Below are 19,708 nucleotides of genomic sequence, written 5' to 3'. Positions count from 1 at the left end.
CAGGTGTGAGATCTGCGGCTACCAGTGCCGACAGCGTGCGTCGCTCAACTGGCACATGAAGAAGCACACGGCGGAAGTGCAGTACAACTTCACGTGCGAGCGCTGCGGGAAGCGCTTTGAGAAGCTGGACAGCGTCAAGTTCCACACGCTCAAAAGCCACCCGGACCACAAACCCACCTGAGCCACCCGACCTCTGACCCTTCCTATTTATTTGTCCGTTTGGATACCTCACCCGGGCCTATGGGGCGGGGTGGGGTATGGGGGCTTCGAGACCGCGGGCCGGAAGGAGGCGCCCCGCCCCGCCCCAGGCTGGGCGCCCTGGGCAGGTCCCCCTTCCCCACCCCCTCGCACCTCTGGAGCTGGCGCCTGGAGCGGCACGGCTGGAACTGTGTCCAGAGAGAAGTGAGATTAAAGAGTGAGAAGGGATACCACCTCCCCTAGGCCTGGATAATTTGGGAGGGGGAACTGACACCCTCGACCTCCAACATTGACCCCTCAGCTGGTGCTGACTCCCCCTTCCCCCACCCCCTTTTTCTCTGTCTGTCCTCAGCTGCCTGGGCTCTGGGAGGGGGTGACTCAGGATCCTGTTTCCCAGACCTAATCCCTCAGGGGACTCTCCTGTCGGCTGCAGTGCCACCCTCAGAGCTGGGGGGACAAGCTGAGACGAGGCTCACGAAACTCCCAAATAAGCCATTTACAGCTTGAAACCAGCGCCATGCAGCCAAGAGACTTAGGGAGGGCGTCTCTGAGGAGGTGGCATGTAAGCAAAGACCAGAACGGCAAAAAGGACCCGCCCCTGGAGAAGGCAAGCGCCAGGCTAAGGGAACAGGCCGTGCCAAGATCCGAGGGTAGAATGGGAGCGGCCTTGTCCTTTGGAGAAGAGGGGGTATGGGTTGGCAGAGGCACTGCGATTTCCCGCGGAGGCTGCTGGGGCCGCCTCGGGAGCAATCCTTCACCGCGCTTCTCCAGGCGCCCGCCAGGTGGCGTGCAAGTCGCATGGGCACAGGTGTCTGGCCACGTGACCCTGGGGACAGCAACCGCGAGCCCGGGCACGTGCCCAAGGGAGCCCTGTGGCGCCACGCGGAGATTGACCTCAGCAGGTCCTCCCCAGCTCCGGAGGACAGCTCGAAGCCAGGACTAGAGCCATTGCTACTTGAGAGGGGGCAGGGGTGGAGAGAGCTATCCCGGTCAGGAACGAAGAACCAGTGAACATAAGGCCACTGGGGTCACCCTCCACCCCACCCCCAGGCACAGTCCCCTTCTCGTCCTTGTATGGCCCACAGCCAGAACCGGCAGTTTCCATGGAAACTGCAGCTGGGCCTGCGTGCCCAAGAGTAGCCTCCCTCTTGGCGCAGTGTGGAATCCAGGAGTCTGAAGTAGGGAACAAGTGGCAACCTGTCCCCACTGCTGTCAGCTAGGTCTGCCCCAAGCCAGGTCACCGAGGGCCCACCTCGCTACCGCCTCGATTGCGGGGCTACTGTGATTGGCCTGCTCCAGCATCAGTGTGGCAGCGATCTCTGCTCCACGCGTTCTGATTGGCTCAGTTTCTAAAGCTTCCTCCTGCTATTGGTTCCCCCATGAATGGTCCCTGGTCGGTGAATTTAGGCTTTCCTCTCTAAGTTTAACGGTATTCTTGGACAGAATGTGGAGTGTGCATGGGCGTTTAAGAACGAGGATAGGGTAGAGGGCACGGATCTCGGTTTAGAGGTTCTTGGTGAACTTGACTCGGTAGTCGGGCTGCTGTCTGTGGTGCTGAAGCCAAATCTCAGCGCCCACGCCCAGGGAAGGTATGTCTTTGCACCTGGCTGCTGTCTAGACATAAGCACGCACGACCGTCCTAGTAGCCAGTTGCCCCTACCAAAAAGGGATTGTGGCTCTATAATCGGGAAAGGACCACGATCCCAGGAAGCCCCGCCTTACGTTATGCCGGATCGGAGAGGTCCCTAGGGCTTCCCGCGGTTTCAGGACAACAGTAATAGATACGATCTTGAACACACCTTACCCATTCTGAGCAGTGTAGAAGTCCCATGCACTCTGGGACGCAGCCCCCACCTTTTGAACCCTAGAGGCCACACCTAGCCACTAACCAACCAACCCACAAGCATCCTTTCAGGCAGTTTAGGACTTAAGCCATCAACTACCCACCCCCAGGGTCTTGAAGGGCTACACCTGGTGCCCCCAAGTCTGGAGACCCTGGTCTCTTCCCATCGAAGCCGTAGTTCCCCATCCCCTCCCAAGTCTCATGGACAGAGCCTCCGGCAGATAGAATCACCTCTCCCTCCACTCCTCCAGCATCTTGGGTGCTGGACAGAAGAGGAAAACCTGCCATGTCACCCCAGCCGACAGTTCGCTCAGGGAGTTCCACGGCAGGGCCTGAGAAGGCAGGCGGGCCCCAGTGTTGCTACCCTAGCCTCAGAATGCACTTTTGGAGGTGTGGAGCCCGCGCGCGCGCTCGCTTCCACCTGCCGCGCCGTCGGGTGCCGCGAGGGGGCGGGGCTAGGGCGCCTCAGCCAATGAGCGACGCCGGCGATGGCCTCTGTTGCTATAAAGGGCTGGGGGCGGCGGCGGCGCGGCCCAGAGCGCGGAGCGCGCAGCACGGGCTGGAGGGAGGGAGGGAGGGCGGGCGAGGGCAAAGAACTGTGCACCCGGGACCGGACCGGCCAGGCCTAAAGGGTGGCGGCGATTAGGTAGAGCTCCGGGAATTCTGTTGGGGAGCACAACCTCTCCAGGCTCTGCGGGGCCGCCCAGGGGCTATCCGCAAGCCCCAGCCCTCTCTCCATCCTCTGCCGCCGTCAGCCACCCCGAGACCCGGTCGGCCGCGCGCTTGTCCCCGGGCTCGGGCCCGTTCCCAGCCCTCGAGGGAGCCACCGCCTTCACCGCTGCCTCTGCAGCCGCCGCGCCAGAGGCCGCCCGGGCGGGCCCCCGGCGTGAGCATCGGGCGCCCCCCGCCGGAGTGCAAGACCCCCGGAGCCGCCCTCTCCACGGACCGCGCCCGCCGGGCACACAAGAATGGTCACTGTAGGTATTTTCCTGTAGCCTAGGGAAAATCTGGACGGGGAGATGTTGGGCCTAGGTACCGGCGAGATGGGGAGGGGGGGGGGTAGGACCAGGCCTACTTAGGCCTGGATGGGGGGGGTAGGACCGAGCCTCAGGGCCTGAGAGTAGCAAGACCGCGCCCAGAGTGCTGGAGTCCCTTGGAACCTGGCCTGGGGGGCCTTGGGGAGCCGCGTTGCTATTGAGAAGGATTCCCACGCCGCCTGGGGACTGGGATTGCCCACCTCCCCAAAGCTGGCCGGATGGGGGAGGGGCCGCAGAAGCGGAGGATGCGGCTTCCATCCAGGCCCGCACCCCGCCGGCAGCCCAAACAAACACAGGGCCCCGGTCACGGATGCTGGGCCTGACCAAGGCGGACAGGGCGTCCCCGAGGGCCCGGGGAGGCGGGTGGCGTAGGATCGCGCGCCCTGAGAGTCGGCCGCGCCCAGGAACCGGGCGTCTCGTCCTCGAGCCCGACGACCTTGCGGCAAGCGGGGAGGGGTGGGGGCGCGCCCGGAGGCCCCGCGGGCCTGTCGCCGCTGCCGCCGCGTCCCTTTGTTTCTTCCCGGGCGGTAGCCTCGCGCGGGCGCTTGGGGCTGCGAGGAGGGGGAGGGGAGAAGAGGGCTTGCGTGGGGGGGAGGGGGACTCTTGGCTTCTGGGCCCTCGCCCTCCAGGAGGTAGTACAGGGACCTGAGGCAGCCACCTTAGGCCAGGACCAGGCGGCCCACCCCTCAAGGGCTTTGGGCCGCGGGGTGACCTTGAGTCTGCGGGTCCGCGGCACTCGCCCCACGCCCGGCTCCTTCAGCAGCCACCGAGCTGGTCAGCTCCCGAGCGCGCGGCCCTCCTCGGCCCGCCACGCCCTGGCTGGCCACGCCCTTCGAGGCCACGCCCCCAGGGGCCCGGGGGCCCAGCCTCGCCCGAGCCCTCGGATTTCCACTCGGCAGCCCGGGCGTATCCCAGAGGCGGGGCTGGCCCGTTTTGACCCCGCCCCAGCTCCGCCCTCGCCCCCGCCGCGCGACTCGGCTCCCCGCGCCGACGCGCGTCCTTTGTCTGGTCCCTGCGCCCCGGCCTCCTGCTTCCGCTCCTCCTGTCTTTCCCGAAGTGTCTGTAAACTGTGTCTTTCTGGGCCTCCTGGTCGAGTTGTGGGGACCACGGGGTGGGGGGGGGGAGCTGATGCTCAGCACTCTCCACCCCTGGGCCGCTTCCCCCATTACATCCTGGGTCCCGCCCACTCAGCTCTTAAAAGGCCACCTCTCATGCTCACAAGCTCATTTCAGGCCAGCTCCGTGCCCATGCTGCATCTCAGCGGCTCATCCTACTCTGAGAAGTAGATTGAGACCCCCGCCCCTAATCACCCCTCTCCCCCCCGCCCTCAGGGCCCTCACGACAGCCCAGCACCACCTAGGTTTCCTCCCATTGCTTCCAGCTGTAGAAAGGGGAAACATGCACAAAGAGGAGAGGGTGTGGTCAGAGGTCACACAAGGGCCTCCAACCTATCCTAGGGACAGCCTGGGAGACAGTGAGGTAGACTGAGGTAGGCAAGGGGGAGGGCAGGGCCCAGAGGGGGAAGCTCAGTCCACACCAAGTGGGGGCCATCCTGGCCATAAGCACCTCTCAATGCCCTCTTGTCAGTATGGCCTGTTGCTTCAGATGCTGGGGCCAAGCGGTCCAACACTGGGGGGTCTGCAGCAAAGTGACCCCAGGTGGGTTCCCTGCAAACTGCACCAGCCAGGTGTCGGCACGGTGGTGTGCAAAAGAGCCAGAGGAGGAGGGACAGGAGAGGTGGCATGGGCAGAGATTGGGTAGGAGGGAGGAAAGAGGGGTCCAAAGAGAGCAGTGGGCAGAGAGTGATACAGAAGGTGAGAGAGGGGAGAGAGAACAGAAGGGGAGACTCAGGACATTTGAGAGCAAGCCAGGGCTCCAGTGCTCCCAGGCTTGCTGCCTGCTTCTTACCTCCCCTCAGACCTTACCCCTCCATCCCTCTCCATCCCTAACAGCCCTTGAAGGTCCCTGTGATTTCCCCATGCTGCTGGCTAAGCAGGGCGTGTGTGTGTGTGTGTGTGTGTGTGTGTGGCTTCTATCAATCTGATCCCCATTAGCAGCTTAGCCTCAGCCAGCTCAGCAGAGAAGGAAACATGACACCCATCCCTCTATCCCTCTGTGCTCTGGCAGGTGGAGAGAAAGGAGATGGGGTGGTGGAGCAATCCCTGACTTACCTGACTTACCAAATCACCTCTTAACCCCCTCAGCGTTGCAAGTAGTCAGGGGAGGTGGGTGGCATCTGGCGAGCACAGCATTAGGGAATGGGAGACCCATAACCCTGCCGTTTCTAGAGTCAACTAATCAGGGGTCAGATTTCTGATTTCACTGCTTCCACCTTGTCAAGTCACAGCTGTCTCTCACTTTGCACTTCTCCGCCTGAAAAGTGGGAAGGGCCGTCTCCACCAGCGTGGTGGCGAAAAGTCCATGTAAAATGTGCGTCTGAAACAGTTGGCTCCCTCCCCTCACACATAGTTGTTGTCAGTGTGGTCAAGGGGGCTCAACTCTCTCTCAGCAACTTCACCCACCAGCTGACAGCATGAGACATTGGCTGGTCCTGTGAGATCTTTAAGATCGTTGGTATGTTTAAGTCCATTGGTGTGGCAGTCATGTCAGTCAGTCAGTCATGTCATTGTCAGTTCTTCTCCAAAAGGGTTTTCCCTCACTCGTGCGCATTTTATAACCCATATGTGCTACACAGAAGCCCCCAAACTAGGATGCAATGACCTGAGCTAGTGACTTGTGTAGTGATGTTTGCTTCTCAGCCTTCCACAGCAGACATTACCAACTGATCACAGAACTCTTGTCTCGCTGAGCCCAGGTGGGAATTCATGCCCATCTAGGAGAGGACACAGTGAGAAGGGTGGCAAGTTGAATAAATGACGTGGCAACAGTGATGGAGGCCACAGCACAAAATAAGTGCTCACTTCTATTATGTTTATAATTACCGGTCAACTTTTTAGGAAAATAAGGCTGGTATGCAAACCCTGGTTTTGAATGTTCAAGACACCGTGTAAACACTGCAAGTCCCTGCCCTTCACTGAGATTTGGTTTCCTCATCTGTTAAATGTGTGTGTGGGGTGGGAGGGAGGTGTAGGGGGTGGTGGGTATCCTGTAACTTTGAACATTGCTAACTACAAATGTTACACATAGAGGTTTGTGTGGAGGATATCATAGCCGTGACTACTACTAACGTGTTAATGTTAGGAGATTCGGGGGCAGATCTACAGAACTGTGTTGTTTCACCACCAGTACCCATGGCAGACATTACCAATCAATCCAGCACACGTTCCTGCTGAGCCTGGGTATGGCTCAGAATTGTCCTCCACTACTACCCAATTAAGAGTTTCAGGGGAGTTCAGGGTCAGGGTTGCTGTTGTGAGCTGCCATAGAGTTGGCTCTGACCCATACTGACTTTTGTAGAATGGAATATTACCTGGTCCTGTGCCACTGTCATGCTCTGACCTGCTCTACCATCCCTTGGGGAAGAGTATGTGGGAAACAGAGGTCCGAGGGAGAGAGAAGATCACCCATCAGGTGGCAGAGCTGTCCCCAAGGCATTAGCTGTAGTGATTAGCTCTCAGATCAAAGAGACCCAGATTTAAGATTGGGGCCACCATTCATACCTCCTAATGTCTCTAAGCTCGGTGTCCTCACTTGAAAACTAGAAATATGTTCTCTGCTTGTTGGAAGGAATAAAAGAAAGTGCTTCATACAGTGCCTGATCAAAACATAAACCTTCCAAGTCAATTCTGACTCATAGTGACCCCATAGGACAGGGTAGAACTGCCCCTGCATGTTTCTGAGATTGTAACTATAAATTAGTAGAAAGCCTCATTTTCCCCCTGCTGGTGCCTGGTAAATATCTCGAATCAGGGAACAATTATTGGCCAACAGTATTCTAAGACAGGAATGTCAAGCAGGACAAACCTGCTTCCATTGCTTGTGGCAGTGTCTGTGCAGACATTACTAGTCGATCTAGGAACACTTTCCCAATATGCCTGTGTATTGCTTTGGATCCTTGTGCGTGCCACTGTGCCAGTAATTTGGAGTCTGTAGCAAAGTAGAGCAGAGGCCCAGAACAGTAAATGTCTGAAGACACACAGCTGGGAAATATTGGAGCAGAGCTCCAACTAGTCTTACCTGTCAGGAGCCAAAAACAACCCACTGCTATTTAGTCCACTTCAATTCACAGCGACTATCGCACAGAATGGAGCTACTCCACAGGGATTCCAGAACTGGAAACCTTTACAGAAGCGTGCAGATTTCTTTTTCTCCCACAGAGTGACAGGTGCGTTCAAACCACGGTCTTTTTGAATAGCCACCTGTATTAGGTGGAGTTCTCAGTGTGTGATACCATGGGCTCCGCCCCTGCCCTCACCCAGGAGGGTCTGGTTGACATAACCCCTAACTATCACACAGCCCGATGCTTCACCTGCTGCACCACCGGGCTAGAGGTGAAGATTAGAAACAAAGCCTCATGTTTAAGCCCTGCCCCTCCTTTTATTTGCTACGTGCTCTTTTGACAACTTCTCAAGCATATCTTCAAACTTCAATTTGTCGGTGAAATGAAAAGAACAAACCCAAAACCTTAATACCCTCCCTCCTCTTTTCAGCGTCGATGTGAATGAAAAAGAGGAAAATTTCCCCTCGGCAGAGTTGGCTGAGGTGACCCTGTACCTGCTGTCTGGGTGTAGACCTCTGCTTCATGGCATGCCAGACACTCTCAGGGAATCATGGGGATCTTTCCGGCCGAAGCCGGATGTGGCTGCCCAACACTTCTGGATGCAAACCTCTAGGAAACCCCCGTGGACTGACTGTTTCAGGCGCCAGCCCTGCTCTGTGGGGGAGAAATCGGAAGATGCAGGCTAATTCCCTTCCCCGTGTCACAGTACACCGCCGGTTAGTTGTACGTTCGTACCCTGGCTATTGCCGTGGTACTGGAAGCAAAGCCACTGGTATGTTGAATCTCAGGGTCACCCATGGTAAGCAGCTTTTAATAGAACTTCCAGACGAAGAGAAAGCTAGGAAGAGGGAATGGATTCGTCGCTGAAAATCTAGCAGCAGAATGTCGTTTGACAGAGGGCTGGAAGGTAGGCCTCTCTGATTGGCTCAAAACACAACTGGGGAAGAGCTGCCTCCTCAAAGGAGACTCAACCTCCACGATCTAGAAGGAGCACAACCTTCAGGACCATTTGCTGATGGGTCACAACTCAGAGGGAGAAGAACATAAAGGGTCACCTTTGGAAGAAGAGGAAGGCCCTCCGTGACCTAGATGGACACAGTGGCCGCCACATTGTGCTGAAACATCACCACTGCGAGGCTGACTTGGGGCCATTCTGGCCACTCACTGGACGGCAGCATTACCTGACAACAATCACCTGTCACAGCAGATCACACCAAGGACTCCACCAGTTTCCTGCTGAGCCCAGATGGGGCTTTACAATTCTTTCCCTACCTGGTTCCTCAGAGAGCCACTGCCAGCTCTTTTGAGTTTGCCAAAAAGTGAAGCCTAAAACTGCCGAGCCTCATCCCGGTGTGGGTTGCAGGAGGAATTCCATCAATTGTTTTGGGGGCCATACCCAGGTGCAGGGCCCACCCCCAGGCCAGACCATGGCCCAGAGACAGGAAAGGTCTTGATGGGCGAGAATGATGCGGCAACTGAAAGGTGGAATCGATGTCACCGAATGCAGAAACTTGAATTGATGTGTGGTATTCTGAGTAGATTCTCATCAGCAACTAACAGAAAAGGATTTGTTTAAAAGAATAACTGAACAAGAAAAGATACAAATCAAAAACACACTTTAGAGTCTTAGAACTAAATAAAAATCAGTATACTTTCCTAAACACAGATGTAAAGATACAAATCAAAAACACACTTTAGAGTCTTAGAACTAAATAAAAAGCAGTATACTTTCCTAAACACAGATGTAAAGATCTTCTTTGTAAAAAATAAATAACACACATGCACAAACTCAGCAAATCAAGATTTAAAGTTACCGAATGACCAGGTATGCTTTATTTTATGGATGCAAGGTTGTTTGGTTAAAGATTAATTGATTCACGTATTTTATAACGTGAACATTTAACCCCCCCAAAAAATGTCAACAGATGCTGAAAATTTCAATGAAATGAAATATCCATTTTTTCATAAAATAGCTTTGTTGGAATAACTCACTGCCATCAAATTGATTCAGACTCATAGAGACCCTATAGAAGAGAGTAAAATGGCCCGCTGTTTTCTGAGACTAACTCTCTATGGAAGTAGAAAGCCTTTCTTCCTCAAAGCAGCTGTTGGTTTCAAACTGCTGACCTTGTGGTTAGCAACCTGACTTGTAACTACTAAGCCACGGGGCTCCATTCTTGCAAGGACAGTCGGAATGAAATATTGCTCACCTGGTAAAGGCCACTTACAAAAAGCCTATGGCAGAGCTCACGTTTAACTTTGAATTGTTCAAAGCGTTTCCATTAACATCAGGAATAAGAAGTGACTAGTGTTGCTCCTTGGGCTGCCATCCAAATGGCCGGCTGTTTGAAACCACCAGCGCCTCACTGGGAGGAAGACTGGGCTTTCTACTCCCATAAACAATTCTGGTCTCAGAAGCCCGCAGGGGTTCTCTGAGCCAGCACTGACTCAATGGCAGTGAGTCGGGGATTTATTTTTAGTTTATCACATTGTAGCCACCACTGCAACAAGACAAGAAAAACAACAGGGCAGGCCATAGATCAGTGTTGCCAAAGCTGGGGCGGAGATACACTGAAACCATCTGAGGGGCCACAAAAGCACATGCCTGCACTTTATCCTCCAGGGTGGCTGTAACTCAAAAGTGTTTCGTGGGTAGAGGGCCCTAAGTAAATTTTTTTTTCCTGAGAAGGAAGCAGTATGCCAAAAAGTTGGGGAGCCTCTACTGTAGATGAAGACACAACGCTGCTGTTGCTTGCAGCCAGAATTATCCTTAGAAAATCCAAAATACCTCATTGGGAAAGCTATGGGAGTGAATGCCCAGTGGACATCTGTGGGCGAAGCAAAAGAAATATTGACATCATATTTGTCACAGGAGGAAAAAAGTATATGCTCAGAGAGGGGTTGGCAGGGGCTTCTACATGGTTACGCTTTCAGCTGCTAGCCTCGCGGTCAGCAGTTCAAAACCACCAGCCGTTTCCCAAGAGAAAGAAGAGGCTTTCTCACAGAGAATGAGTCTTGGAAACCCACAGGAGCAGGTCTGCCCTGACCGTCTGGGAGGCCATGCACCCAGCACTGATTTGATGGAAGTGAGTTTGGCTTGGTTTACTAAGCGACAAAAAAGAGAAATGTTATATCGATTCTAAAAAAACATTTTCTCTCTTGTTGTTGAGAATAGACACTCAACAGTTTCTACATGTCCACAGAGCGTCACGAATGCTATGGAATTATGGACTTCAAAGAAAATGAAATTGTTCTTAAACTTTCTGAAGCGCCTATACACACACGCACACACACACACAATTCATTGGCGATAATATTCTTTCAGTTTTTCAATCGTCCACAGCCTTCTTTTCTGAGTTGTTCCTCCCGGTTAACATAAACTCACTGCCCCCAAGGTTCCTGTGTCGTCTTTTGAGTTACTGTTTGTCAATTGGATGCCAGGCAGGTATATCTTAAAACAGCATAAAATGCTCAAGGCAGAAGTCTCTATTAGTGAAACTGGTCTGGTTTCGAGAAGACTGCGGAGGTGTTTTTGTCTTTAAAAAAAAAAAATCTGGGTAGTCGTTTCAGGGGTTCATCTAGCCTCCATGGCTCCAGAAAGTCTGGAGGCCGCGAGAAGTTGAAATTCAGTTCTACGATTCTTCCGCCACTTGCTCAGGATTGTGCTATAAAATCTTCAATCGAGATGTTCAGTAATTGTCGCCAGCCACCACGCAGTTCTCCTGGTTCCTGGAAGCCCTTACTCACACATTGCACTTCCTTCCCCGTCCTTCCTCTGTTTCTCCAGAGGAACAACGATGCCGTGGGTCGCCACGGACAAGCGTCGAAGACCCCAGGCACAAAGCAGAGAACTAAGGAGTAGGACAGAGAAGCACTAAGCACATGATCAGGCCAATTAGCTGGGATGTCCCATGAAACCATAACCCTAAACCTCCAAACCAAGAAACCAAATCCCACGAGATGTTTGGCTGAACATAAGCCGTCGCCCCAGCTCGTTTCTTCCTCTCCCATGGCTGTAAATAGATCCATCACATCTTGCTGGGGGCAGGCGACGCATTGGCCGCAATGACACGAGTCGGCTCTGGGACCCTCTCTTCAACCAAAATTCAGTACTCTGTTTAAAAAAATAAAAGCGCTGTTTCCTATTGTGACGGCATAAGGACCCGCTTGTCTTCTGTGAACCGCATAGGCCTTGGGCATCCGTTTGCCTCTGTGGGATTTCCGTCAGCGCATCCTTGCAGGACATTTCCAGGTGCAGTGACCTGCCCGGTCCTAGAATAGAGTTGTCGGCTGTCCAGTACCCTTGAGTTGGCTCTGACTCCTGCGTCCCCCGAGGATAAGAGAAGGTAGCTCTGCCCCATCTCGCGCCAGCTACCTGGTTGTTGCTCTGCTCAGTCCATCCTGAGAGCCTCCCAACCCCAGGCTGCGGGTGGGTGGAGTGGGACGAGAGAGGATGGGAGGTGAGAGGCGGTAGGCACGGGAGGACAGGTGGATGGCCGGTGAAGTCAAAAATAACGCCCGTGAGGAATGGGCTCCTTAGAACAGGGCAATCGTCACGATCTAGCAGACAGCATCGGACGATCTTTGCTTGTAACCCCACTGGGTTTCCACTGGCTGGTTTAAACGGTTTGGTGAAGTGGAGGGGCAGTGAAAAAGGGGAAGGCCCTCGGCAGTGGCTACCACAATGGGCTCCAGCGTAGGAACCGTTGTGAGGACGGGGCAGGGCCAAGGGTGTTTCACTCAGGGTCTCTGTGGGTTGGACCTCAGGAGCTGGCGCCACCACCACCACCAGTTGGTCTTAGTAACACCTGGTGGTAGACGCCTGAGCCTGTGACAGCCCACTGCCATCGAGCGCCCTAGAGGACAAAGTAGAGCTGCCCCTATGGGTCTCTAAGACTTGAACTCTTGGTGAGAGTAGAAAGCCTCATCTTTCTCCTGTGCAGCAGCTGGTGATTTTAAATGACTGGCTTTGCCATTAGCCCCTCCCAACGAGTAACCCCCTATGCCACCAGGGCTCTAGAATAGACTGTGCCCTCCCCATGTCCCGCCCCCCCAACCCCCCGTGTGGTCAGGGATGCCTAGTGGCTCACCATGGAGCCCGCCTCAGATCTGCTGGCCCCGCTGGGGAGACGGGGCGGTGAGCGGATGTGGCTTGTTGTCTCCAGCAGATACTCGGGGCCATGGAGTCTCAGGTGGCGGGGGGCCCGGCAGGCCCGGCCCTGCCCAACGGGCCACTCCTTGGTACAAATGGAGCCACTGATGACAGCAAGACCAATCTCATTGTCAACTACCTGCCCCAGAACATGACCCAGGATGAGTTCAAGAGCCTCTTCGGCAGCATTGGCGACATCGAGTCCTGCAAGTTGGTGCGGGACAAGATCACAGGTGTGGCTGACAGTGGGTGGGATGGGGTGAAAAAGAAAGGGCCGGAGGGGAGAGGTGGTCAGCTGCAAGAGTACAGGTGTTCCGTCAACAAGAACACCCACGAGGAAAGGGCTCCCGCGGGCACTGAACAGCACTGCCACCCGAGCAGCAGCGGCGTGTGCTCAAAGGCAAACATGGGAAGACCCAGTGGAGGATGGAGGAGGAGGGGGCAGGGTGGAAACAGGGTACGAGGGCTGCAGCCCTGGCGGGGGGTGCTCTGCACACACTTGGTTAATAGGGAAACGCGTTGGCAGTGCCAACGTTCACCTAAAACACAGTGACAGGTTACCCTCCCCCAAGAGCATAGGTGTGCTGGGGGTAGGTAGGCCTCGGGGAGTTGGAGGTGCGATGGGGAGACCGGTGGGATTCTAGAGTCTGGGGAAATGGGACTCTGGAAGAGCAGACGAGGGTGACATCTGGGTTCTCATGGGCTTGGGGGCAGGGCGTGGGAGGATGTTGGCAGGCCTGGGGCCTGAGTGGACGGTCGGGTCATCGTCCTGATCCTCCCCACAGGGCAGAGCCTCGGCTACGGGTTTGTGAACTACTCCGATCCCAATGATGCCGACAAAGCCATCAACACCCTCAACGGCCTCAAGCTGCAGACCAAGACCATCAAGGTAGTGCCCTTCACGCTGGCCTGCCACCTGCCCTCTCCCCCACGACCCCGTCCCTCTCTCACCCAGCTGGAAGCTGCAGGCTGTCCTCCAAGTCTTCCGGCTGGGTCACCTGGGCCATCCCATGTGTCCTCTCCACCCTCTGTGAACCTGTGCCCTCACCTGTCAGTGGGGACAGTAGCAGCCCCGCCCTCTTGTCCTCTGGAGCTGAGTCAGCTAGCCCCAGAGGTCCCAGCAGTAGCAGCAGCAGCAGGAGTGACCAGGGTCCAGTGGGCAGCCCCTCCCTGCCTTTGTCATGGAGATGGAGGGGTGGAGCCCATCTGCCATCTGGAGCCTAATTAGGGTCTGCAAGGGTGGGGTTGGGGGCCCACACCTTTGTGCAACACCCCCTCCCCTCCTGGAAGCAGCTGCAGCTGAGACCCTGTGAGCCCAGGTTCCCTGGGGGGGATGTCTCCATGGAAACTCCCCCCTCTGAGTTCGCCTGGGGGGGGTCTGGGTTCCACCCGCAAATCTGCTCCTGGACCTTGGGGGTGGGGGAGGGGCAGAGCACCCATCTGGCCTCAGCTTGCCATGGGAACAGCGGTGGAGGAATTTGTCCCTCACCCCTAGGAGGTGGGGTGTGAGATGGTGACCCAGTGGCCGGCTGGACCCAGAGAGGTGATCACAGGTGCCACCCGGGGTCCCTAATAACCAACAGAGGGCACGGTGTGTGTGCAAGGGAGCACGCGTGTGTTAGACTCTCCGTGTCGTTTGGGGTCTGAGACACAGTGTGGCATGGGACATGGTGCTTTGCGGCTCTGTGACGTGGTGTGTCTGCCTGTCTGTGGGACGTGGTGGCCTTGTGCTTGTGAACACGGTGTTGGCTTGGCAGTTACTCTGTGACACCCAGCTGTCACTCACTCTAGCTTGCTGGGGCAGGATGGGACCATGTGGTGTGTCGGGCTGTGGCAAGGTGTCTGTGTGGCCCGGTCACCGCTGTGTGGGTGTGTCTCACTGTGCCTCATCCGGATGAAACGGGTGTGACCTTGTGTGCTTGCTCAGTGACGTGACAGGTGTGGACTTCCCCAGCTCTCTCCTCTGTCGCTGTGATACCGCCTCGTGTCCCACCCATGGCTCCAGGCACAGTGGCCGAGGCTGTGACACCGTGTGGCCTCAGTGGGGCCCTGCCTGTGGGAGTGCGTGGTGGTGCTTCCTCCCAAGTGGGGCCCCAGCAGATTCTTCGCCCACTATTTCCAGCAGTCCGCTTGGTGCCAGGCCTCGTCCTGGAAACGGGCCAGGAGGAAGTCCCCCATGTGCTCCTGGGGAGCCCACCTTTAGGTGGGAGACCCACCTCCAGGACAGGCCACCTCAGAGAATCCTATTCCGTGGCCATCTTTGTCTACCTTCCACTGCTCCCAGTCCCCCGGAGCTCCGGCTCCCTCCCTTCCTTACCACCCCCCAAATCTGACCCCTCAGCGAGCCCCCTCATAGCTCAGTCAGAGAGAGACTCTTCACATATTTGAATTCAAGGAAGACTCGCCGTTCCTGGGACCCCAGGTGCACACCATGGTCTGTCATAGACACCCCCACCCAGCAGCACCCTCGGCCCACTCGCGCCCAGCTGCTCGCATGCCGTGGTCCCTCTCCTGAATGAAGTCAAGTCCCCCTCAGCTCCCCGCCCCGAACAGAAGCCCAACCCTTGACAATGACCCTGTCAGCGCAGAGGTTACTCTATAAGATAAACTAAAAACAGAAAATAGACATCAGCAGAAAGATGGGGAAGGGGAGCTTGTCGGGCTCCTGCATACTGACACCCCCTCACCCCCCCGACACACACACACACAGCTGAAGGTCACTTGTTGGGGGGCGGGTCCCTCTGATCTCCCCCCTGCCCCACCCCAGGACATTTATAGACACACAATGAGATGGGGTCACACACACACACACACACGGCTTTGTAAAGGGGCTTTTCTTTCCCTCCCTGCACAATACGCACCACTGTTTCGGGGAGATAGGGACACACGTTCTAAACAGCTGCGGAGGCCCATTGTTGGCCGGGCCCTTGCCAATGGCAGGAACCAAATGATTGCCCCCAAACGTGTACCCGTTCACAGTGGGCAGTGGTGCCCAGAGACAGAGTGAGGCAGGGGTGGCATGGGGCGTCTCCACCACACGCCAAGAAGAACGTGGAGGAGCAGCGGGTGCAAAGACCGTGAGGCAGGACCACGCAAGGGGGCGTTTGGTGACTGGCATCAGGGGAACGAAGCAGGAGGTGACGGGCAGATGGGGCAGAGCCTGGGGACTCAGGGGGAGACTTGAGGGAGGTGGGAGCTGCGTGCCCCGACGCAGGTGTTCAGGGGCGCCCTGCAACAGGGAGGTCAGCCTGAGGGGACGAGGACAGGCCTGCGGAGGAGGAGAATGGAGGTCCAGGTGGAAGGCGGTTAGATGCATCGGAGGGGGTGGGAGAGGGGACAGTACTGAGCTCAGGATGCTGGGGAGGGTGGTAGGGACCGGAGCCCAGGATGGCAAGTGGGAGCAGGCAAAGGTAAGATAAGGCCCCAGGAGATTCCCCCATGGGAACCTGGGAGGCAGGTGTCACCTGAGCATGCTGCCTGAGGGCTTGCTGGTGTTTAAAGCCCTGAGTCTGCACACATGTCCCCCAAGGCGCTGTGTGGAGGCCGGAAGGTGGAGGAGGGGCCACGGGCCTGGCCCACTTTCTACTCCAGCCGTTGGGGGCTGTGGTCCCGGGCGGTGTGGCCCTGTTGGAGGGTACACTCAGTGCCAGCGGCCCACGTTGTGACTGCTGCAGCCAGGCCCCCCACCGCATCCTGCTGATGCCTCCAGGGTGACACCGTGTTTGTCATGTGGCTGAATGAGGCAGCTCTGCGACTCGGCAGTGGTTTGGATCAGCCTTCCCCTCACCTCTGCCCACCGCCCCCACCCCCAGGTGTCCTACGCCAGACCCAGTTCCGCGTCCATCCGGGATGCCAACCTGTACGTCAGCGGGCTCCCCAAGACCATGAGCCAGAAGGAGATGGAGCAGCTCTTCTCCCAGTACGGCCGCATCATTACCTCCCGCATCCTCGTGGACCAGGTCACAGGTCAGGCTGCCAGGAGGGGCCTCACGGGGCGAGGGGCAGAGGCAGGACCCAGACGGAGACATCTCAGAGGTCAGGGCAAGGAGCGGGTGAAGGGGTCAGCCGGGACAATGGGGAGAGGAGGGGGGCCGTGTCCTCATGGTGCCCTCACACCTGGCAGGCGTGTCCCGGGGCGTGGGGTTCATCCGCTTCGACAAGAGGATCGAGGCCGAGGAGGCCATCAAAGGACTGAACGGGCAGAAGCCGCTGGGTGCGGCCGAGCCCATCACAGTCAAGTTCGCCAACAACCCGAGCCAGAAGACGGGACAGGCCTTGCTCACTCACCTCTATCAGTCGTCCGCCCGGCGCTACGCAGGTCCCCTGCACCCCCAGACGCAGCGCTTCCGGTGAGCCCCCTGCCGCCGCCCCGCCCCTCGCTCCCTGGGACCCAGAGGCAGCTGCCTTCCCTGAACCCCCATTCCTGCAGGATGGAGGAAAACAGGGACGGTGCCCACACACCAGGGCCACTGAGGGCCGCAAAGGGGCAGTGCATGGGTGCTGGTTCGGGTGCTGCCCCCACTATTGGGGGCATCCCCATGGGGTCTGGATTTGCCTGGCCCTCTCGCCCCCAAGCGGCTGTGGTCTGCTCCGCAGCTTCCTCTGCAGAGTGCTTCCCGAAGGAGCACTGTTGCCACAGTGCTTGTGTACCGGGCTGCTAACTGCAAGGTCAGCAGTTTGAAACCACCCGCCGTCCACTCCACAGGAGACAGGCGAGGCGTTTCACTCCCACACGGTCTCCGTCTCGGAAACCGCACACACACTTCTGCCCTGTGCCCTTGGGTGGCTGAGGGTGGGCATCGGCTCAGCTGGCAGGGAGCTCCTGCTTTGTTTCCTTTGACCGCCGCCTGCACACGTGCTCCGCACTTGACCACTGGCCACTCGCCGAAGTGCTGCGGAAGAGAGGCCTGGCCAGCAAGCAGGCCTCTTAGGAAGCTCGGGCACAGCCGTGCGAGTGAGGCCGGTCCTGCTTTGCCCCACCCAGGACACAAAGACCAGCCAGACACAGCCCCAAAGAGGCCTTCGCCCCAGCCCCTGCCCACGCTCTCAGCACTCCACCCGCAGCCCTGCACAGGCACCTCTCTCGGGTGCCTCCCCAGCCCACGAGGACACGTGCTCAAAGAATGGACTGCGATGCTCCTGTCGCCTTTGTTAGGGATTAAATTATCTCCCCAGAGGCTGGGCCCTGCGCTGGAAGGGATGCTCCTGCAGGCGGAGGGGGAGGACAGGCCCGCGGGGCGGCAGGGCAGGCAGAGGCGGTGCCAAGAGCGGGTCGTGCCAGGCGGTGTCCAGCCGGGAGCGGCTAGGGCGGGCAGGCGGGGGCAGGGCGGCGCTGCAGGCCAGGGGTGGGGGCAGGGAGGCCAGCCGCTGGCCGACTTGGGACTGAGACCGCCCCTGACCACCACTTCTGCCCCGCAGGCTGGACAATCTGCTCAACATGGCCTACGGAGTCAAGAGGTAACAGTGCCCCGCCCCCTATCCTCGCGGGCCAGCACCCTGGCACCCCCGTTTCCCCCTCCCTAGCCCCCTACCCCAGGATGGTCCCCGGGTTGTGAGCACCCTGGAAATAGCGGGGGATGTAAGATTTGATGGCAGGCCCTGCCCAGCTCCTGGGCGGAGCCCTTCCAAGCAGCCCCAGCTGGCCGGCAGGGTGCGGGAGCGCCCGGAGGAGGGCAGGGACAGGGCAGTCGGGGTTTCAGTGTCGCCACCCCCCACGTTCATCTTTTGAGTTCCTTCCCCCACTGTTGGTCGTCCTTGTGCAGGGTCACAGGGTGACCTTGTTGGGGTCCGAGGTGGACGGCAGTCCCTGGCCGCCCTGGTGGCCCTGACCCGTGATCGGCTCTGTGTCTGCCTCCCAGCAATCTGTTGAGTGCATGTGTGTGCCAGTGCTTGGCACGGGGCTGGGGCTGCAGCACGGCCCGCCCCGAGCATGCCGCCCGAGTGCCCGGCACACAGCACTCAATAAAAGCAGCCTTCACTGGCTTCTTCGTTGCTTTTGTGGTTAATTAACTAGTCCCCATTTCTTCCCCCCCCCGCCCCCCCGCCAGTGGGGAAGAATCTAGAAACGGGACCTCAGGAACACAGAGGGAGGGGTGGCGTAGGAGTAGGGGAAGTCCTGCCCATGTCCGGCCTGGGGAACCCAGGGCAAAGCACAAACCCTGCGCCTGTCAGTGGACATGGCTGGCCAGTGGGTGCAAAGGTAGGGAGGAAGGAGTGAGCTCGCCGGCTCCCGCTGGCCGAGACTGGTTCTGTCCTGCAGGCACAGGAACACGCCAATTCAGCCCCTTCGTGAATTCTTTCCCTGAGTACACACCTCGTGCACACGCCGTGCTGCAGCCACAGGTGCAGCTGGCACCTGGGGCTGAGTAGGATGAGGATGGTGAGGGGCCTCGAGCGGCTCTTTTGGGGATCGGAGGCAGCCACCCTGAAGAGCAGAGGGAGTCGCTGGGCTTGTGTGCTCACACCCCAGACTAGACTTGCAGCCACTCAGAGATGGGAGGTGGGGGGATTGGGAGTGCCAAGGGGGGCGGGGGCAGCCAGCAGGGGCAGGGGGAGCATGGTTGCTTAGGGCAAGGTGAAGTTGAGCAAAAGCAGGAATGGGGTGAGAGGTACTGGGGTGAAGGGTGAAGGTCAAGGGAAGGATCAGCAAGGTCAAGGACCTGATTGATGGGTCATGGGTCAAAGTGTATGGGGCTCAGGGCTTCAGAGCAGAATCCTGGGCTGAGGAGGTCTAAGGAGGGTTAGCGGTCAAGACAGGGCTGGAGCATGGGATCAGGACAGGGGCTCTGGAGGCACCATGCCCTGTGACAAAGTTAAGATGATGATAAAAGGCGTCAGTCCCAAAGTCAGAGATGCCCACGACATGACAATGGCAGAGGCTGTAGGTCACAGAGGGGTCGGGGACCTGCTGGGGGTCAGGGCAGAGCCCGCGTGACCCCCAAAGTAGTCCCCTGTCGCTCATCGCCAGGTTCTCGCCCATTGCCATCGACGGCATGAGCGGCCTCGCGGGCGTGGGCCTGTCGGGAGGCGCCGCGGGCGCCGGCTGGTGCATCTTCGTGTACAACCTGTCGCCGGAGGCGGACGAGAGTGTGCTGTGGCAGCTGTTCGGGCCCTTTGGGGCCGTCACCAACGTCAAGGTCATCCGTGATTTCACCACAAACAAGTGCAAGGGCTTCGGCTTTGTCACCATGACCAACTACGACGAGGCAGCCATGGCCATCGCCAGCCTCAACGGCTACCGCCTGGGCGAGCGGGTGCTGCAGGTCTCCTTCAAGACCAGCAAACAGCACAAGGCCTGA

General features: G+C 57.8%; 2 protein-coding genes across 2 annotated transcripts in view; both read left to right on the top strand.

The window, feature by feature from the left end:
* The window catches only part of ZNF653 (zinc finger protein 653), a 16,126-nt gene extending 15,706 nt beyond the window's left edge, over positions 1-420 (top strand). Inside the window, exon 9 of the mRNA XM_075547486.1 lies at positions 4-420. Coding sequence (XP_075403601.1) covers positions 4-181 — 178 coding nt within the window. The 3' untranslated portion in view covers positions 182-420. The remainder of the gene's footprint in view (positions 1-3) is intronic.
* Positions 241-19,708, top strand: ELAVL3 (ELAV like RNA binding protein 3). Its single transcript, XM_075544723.1, has 10 exons — positions 241-402; positions 1,642-1,787; positions 2,797-2,953; positions 3,708-4,070; positions 12,427-12,643; positions 13,196-13,299; positions 16,223-16,376; positions 16,534-16,759; positions 17,829-17,867; positions 19,378-19,708. Exons 1-10 carry the CDS (start codon positions 241-243, stop codon positions 19,706-19,708), a joined length of 1,899 nt encoding a protein of 632 aa, XP_075400838.1.

This window comes from Tenrec ecaudatus, chromosome 1 (assembly GCF_050624435.1).
Source record: "Tenrec ecaudatus isolate mTenEca1 chromosome 1, mTenEca1.hap1, whole genome shotgun sequence".
Classification (NCBI taxonomy): Eukaryota; Metazoa; Chordata; class Mammalia; order Afrosoricida; family Tenrecidae; genus Tenrec; species Tenrec ecaudatus.
The sequence above is the reverse complement of the archived record's forward strand: the minus strand, read 5'-3'. Positions and strand labels throughout refer to the sequence as shown.

Coding starts and splice junctions, on each gene's coding strand:
- ELAVL3 (XM_075544723.1), top strand. CDS start 241: ATGGGGCGGGGTGGGGTATGGGGGCTTCGAGACCGCGGGCCGGAAGGA. Junction 12,644..13,195: donor GGTGCGGGACAAGATCACAG/GTGTGGCTGACA, acceptor TCCTCCCCACAG/GGCAGAGCCTCGGCTACGGG. Junction 16,760..17,828: donor CCCCAGACGCAGCGCTTCCG/GTGAGCCCCCTG, acceptor TCTGCCCCGCAG/GCTGGACAATCTGCTCAACA.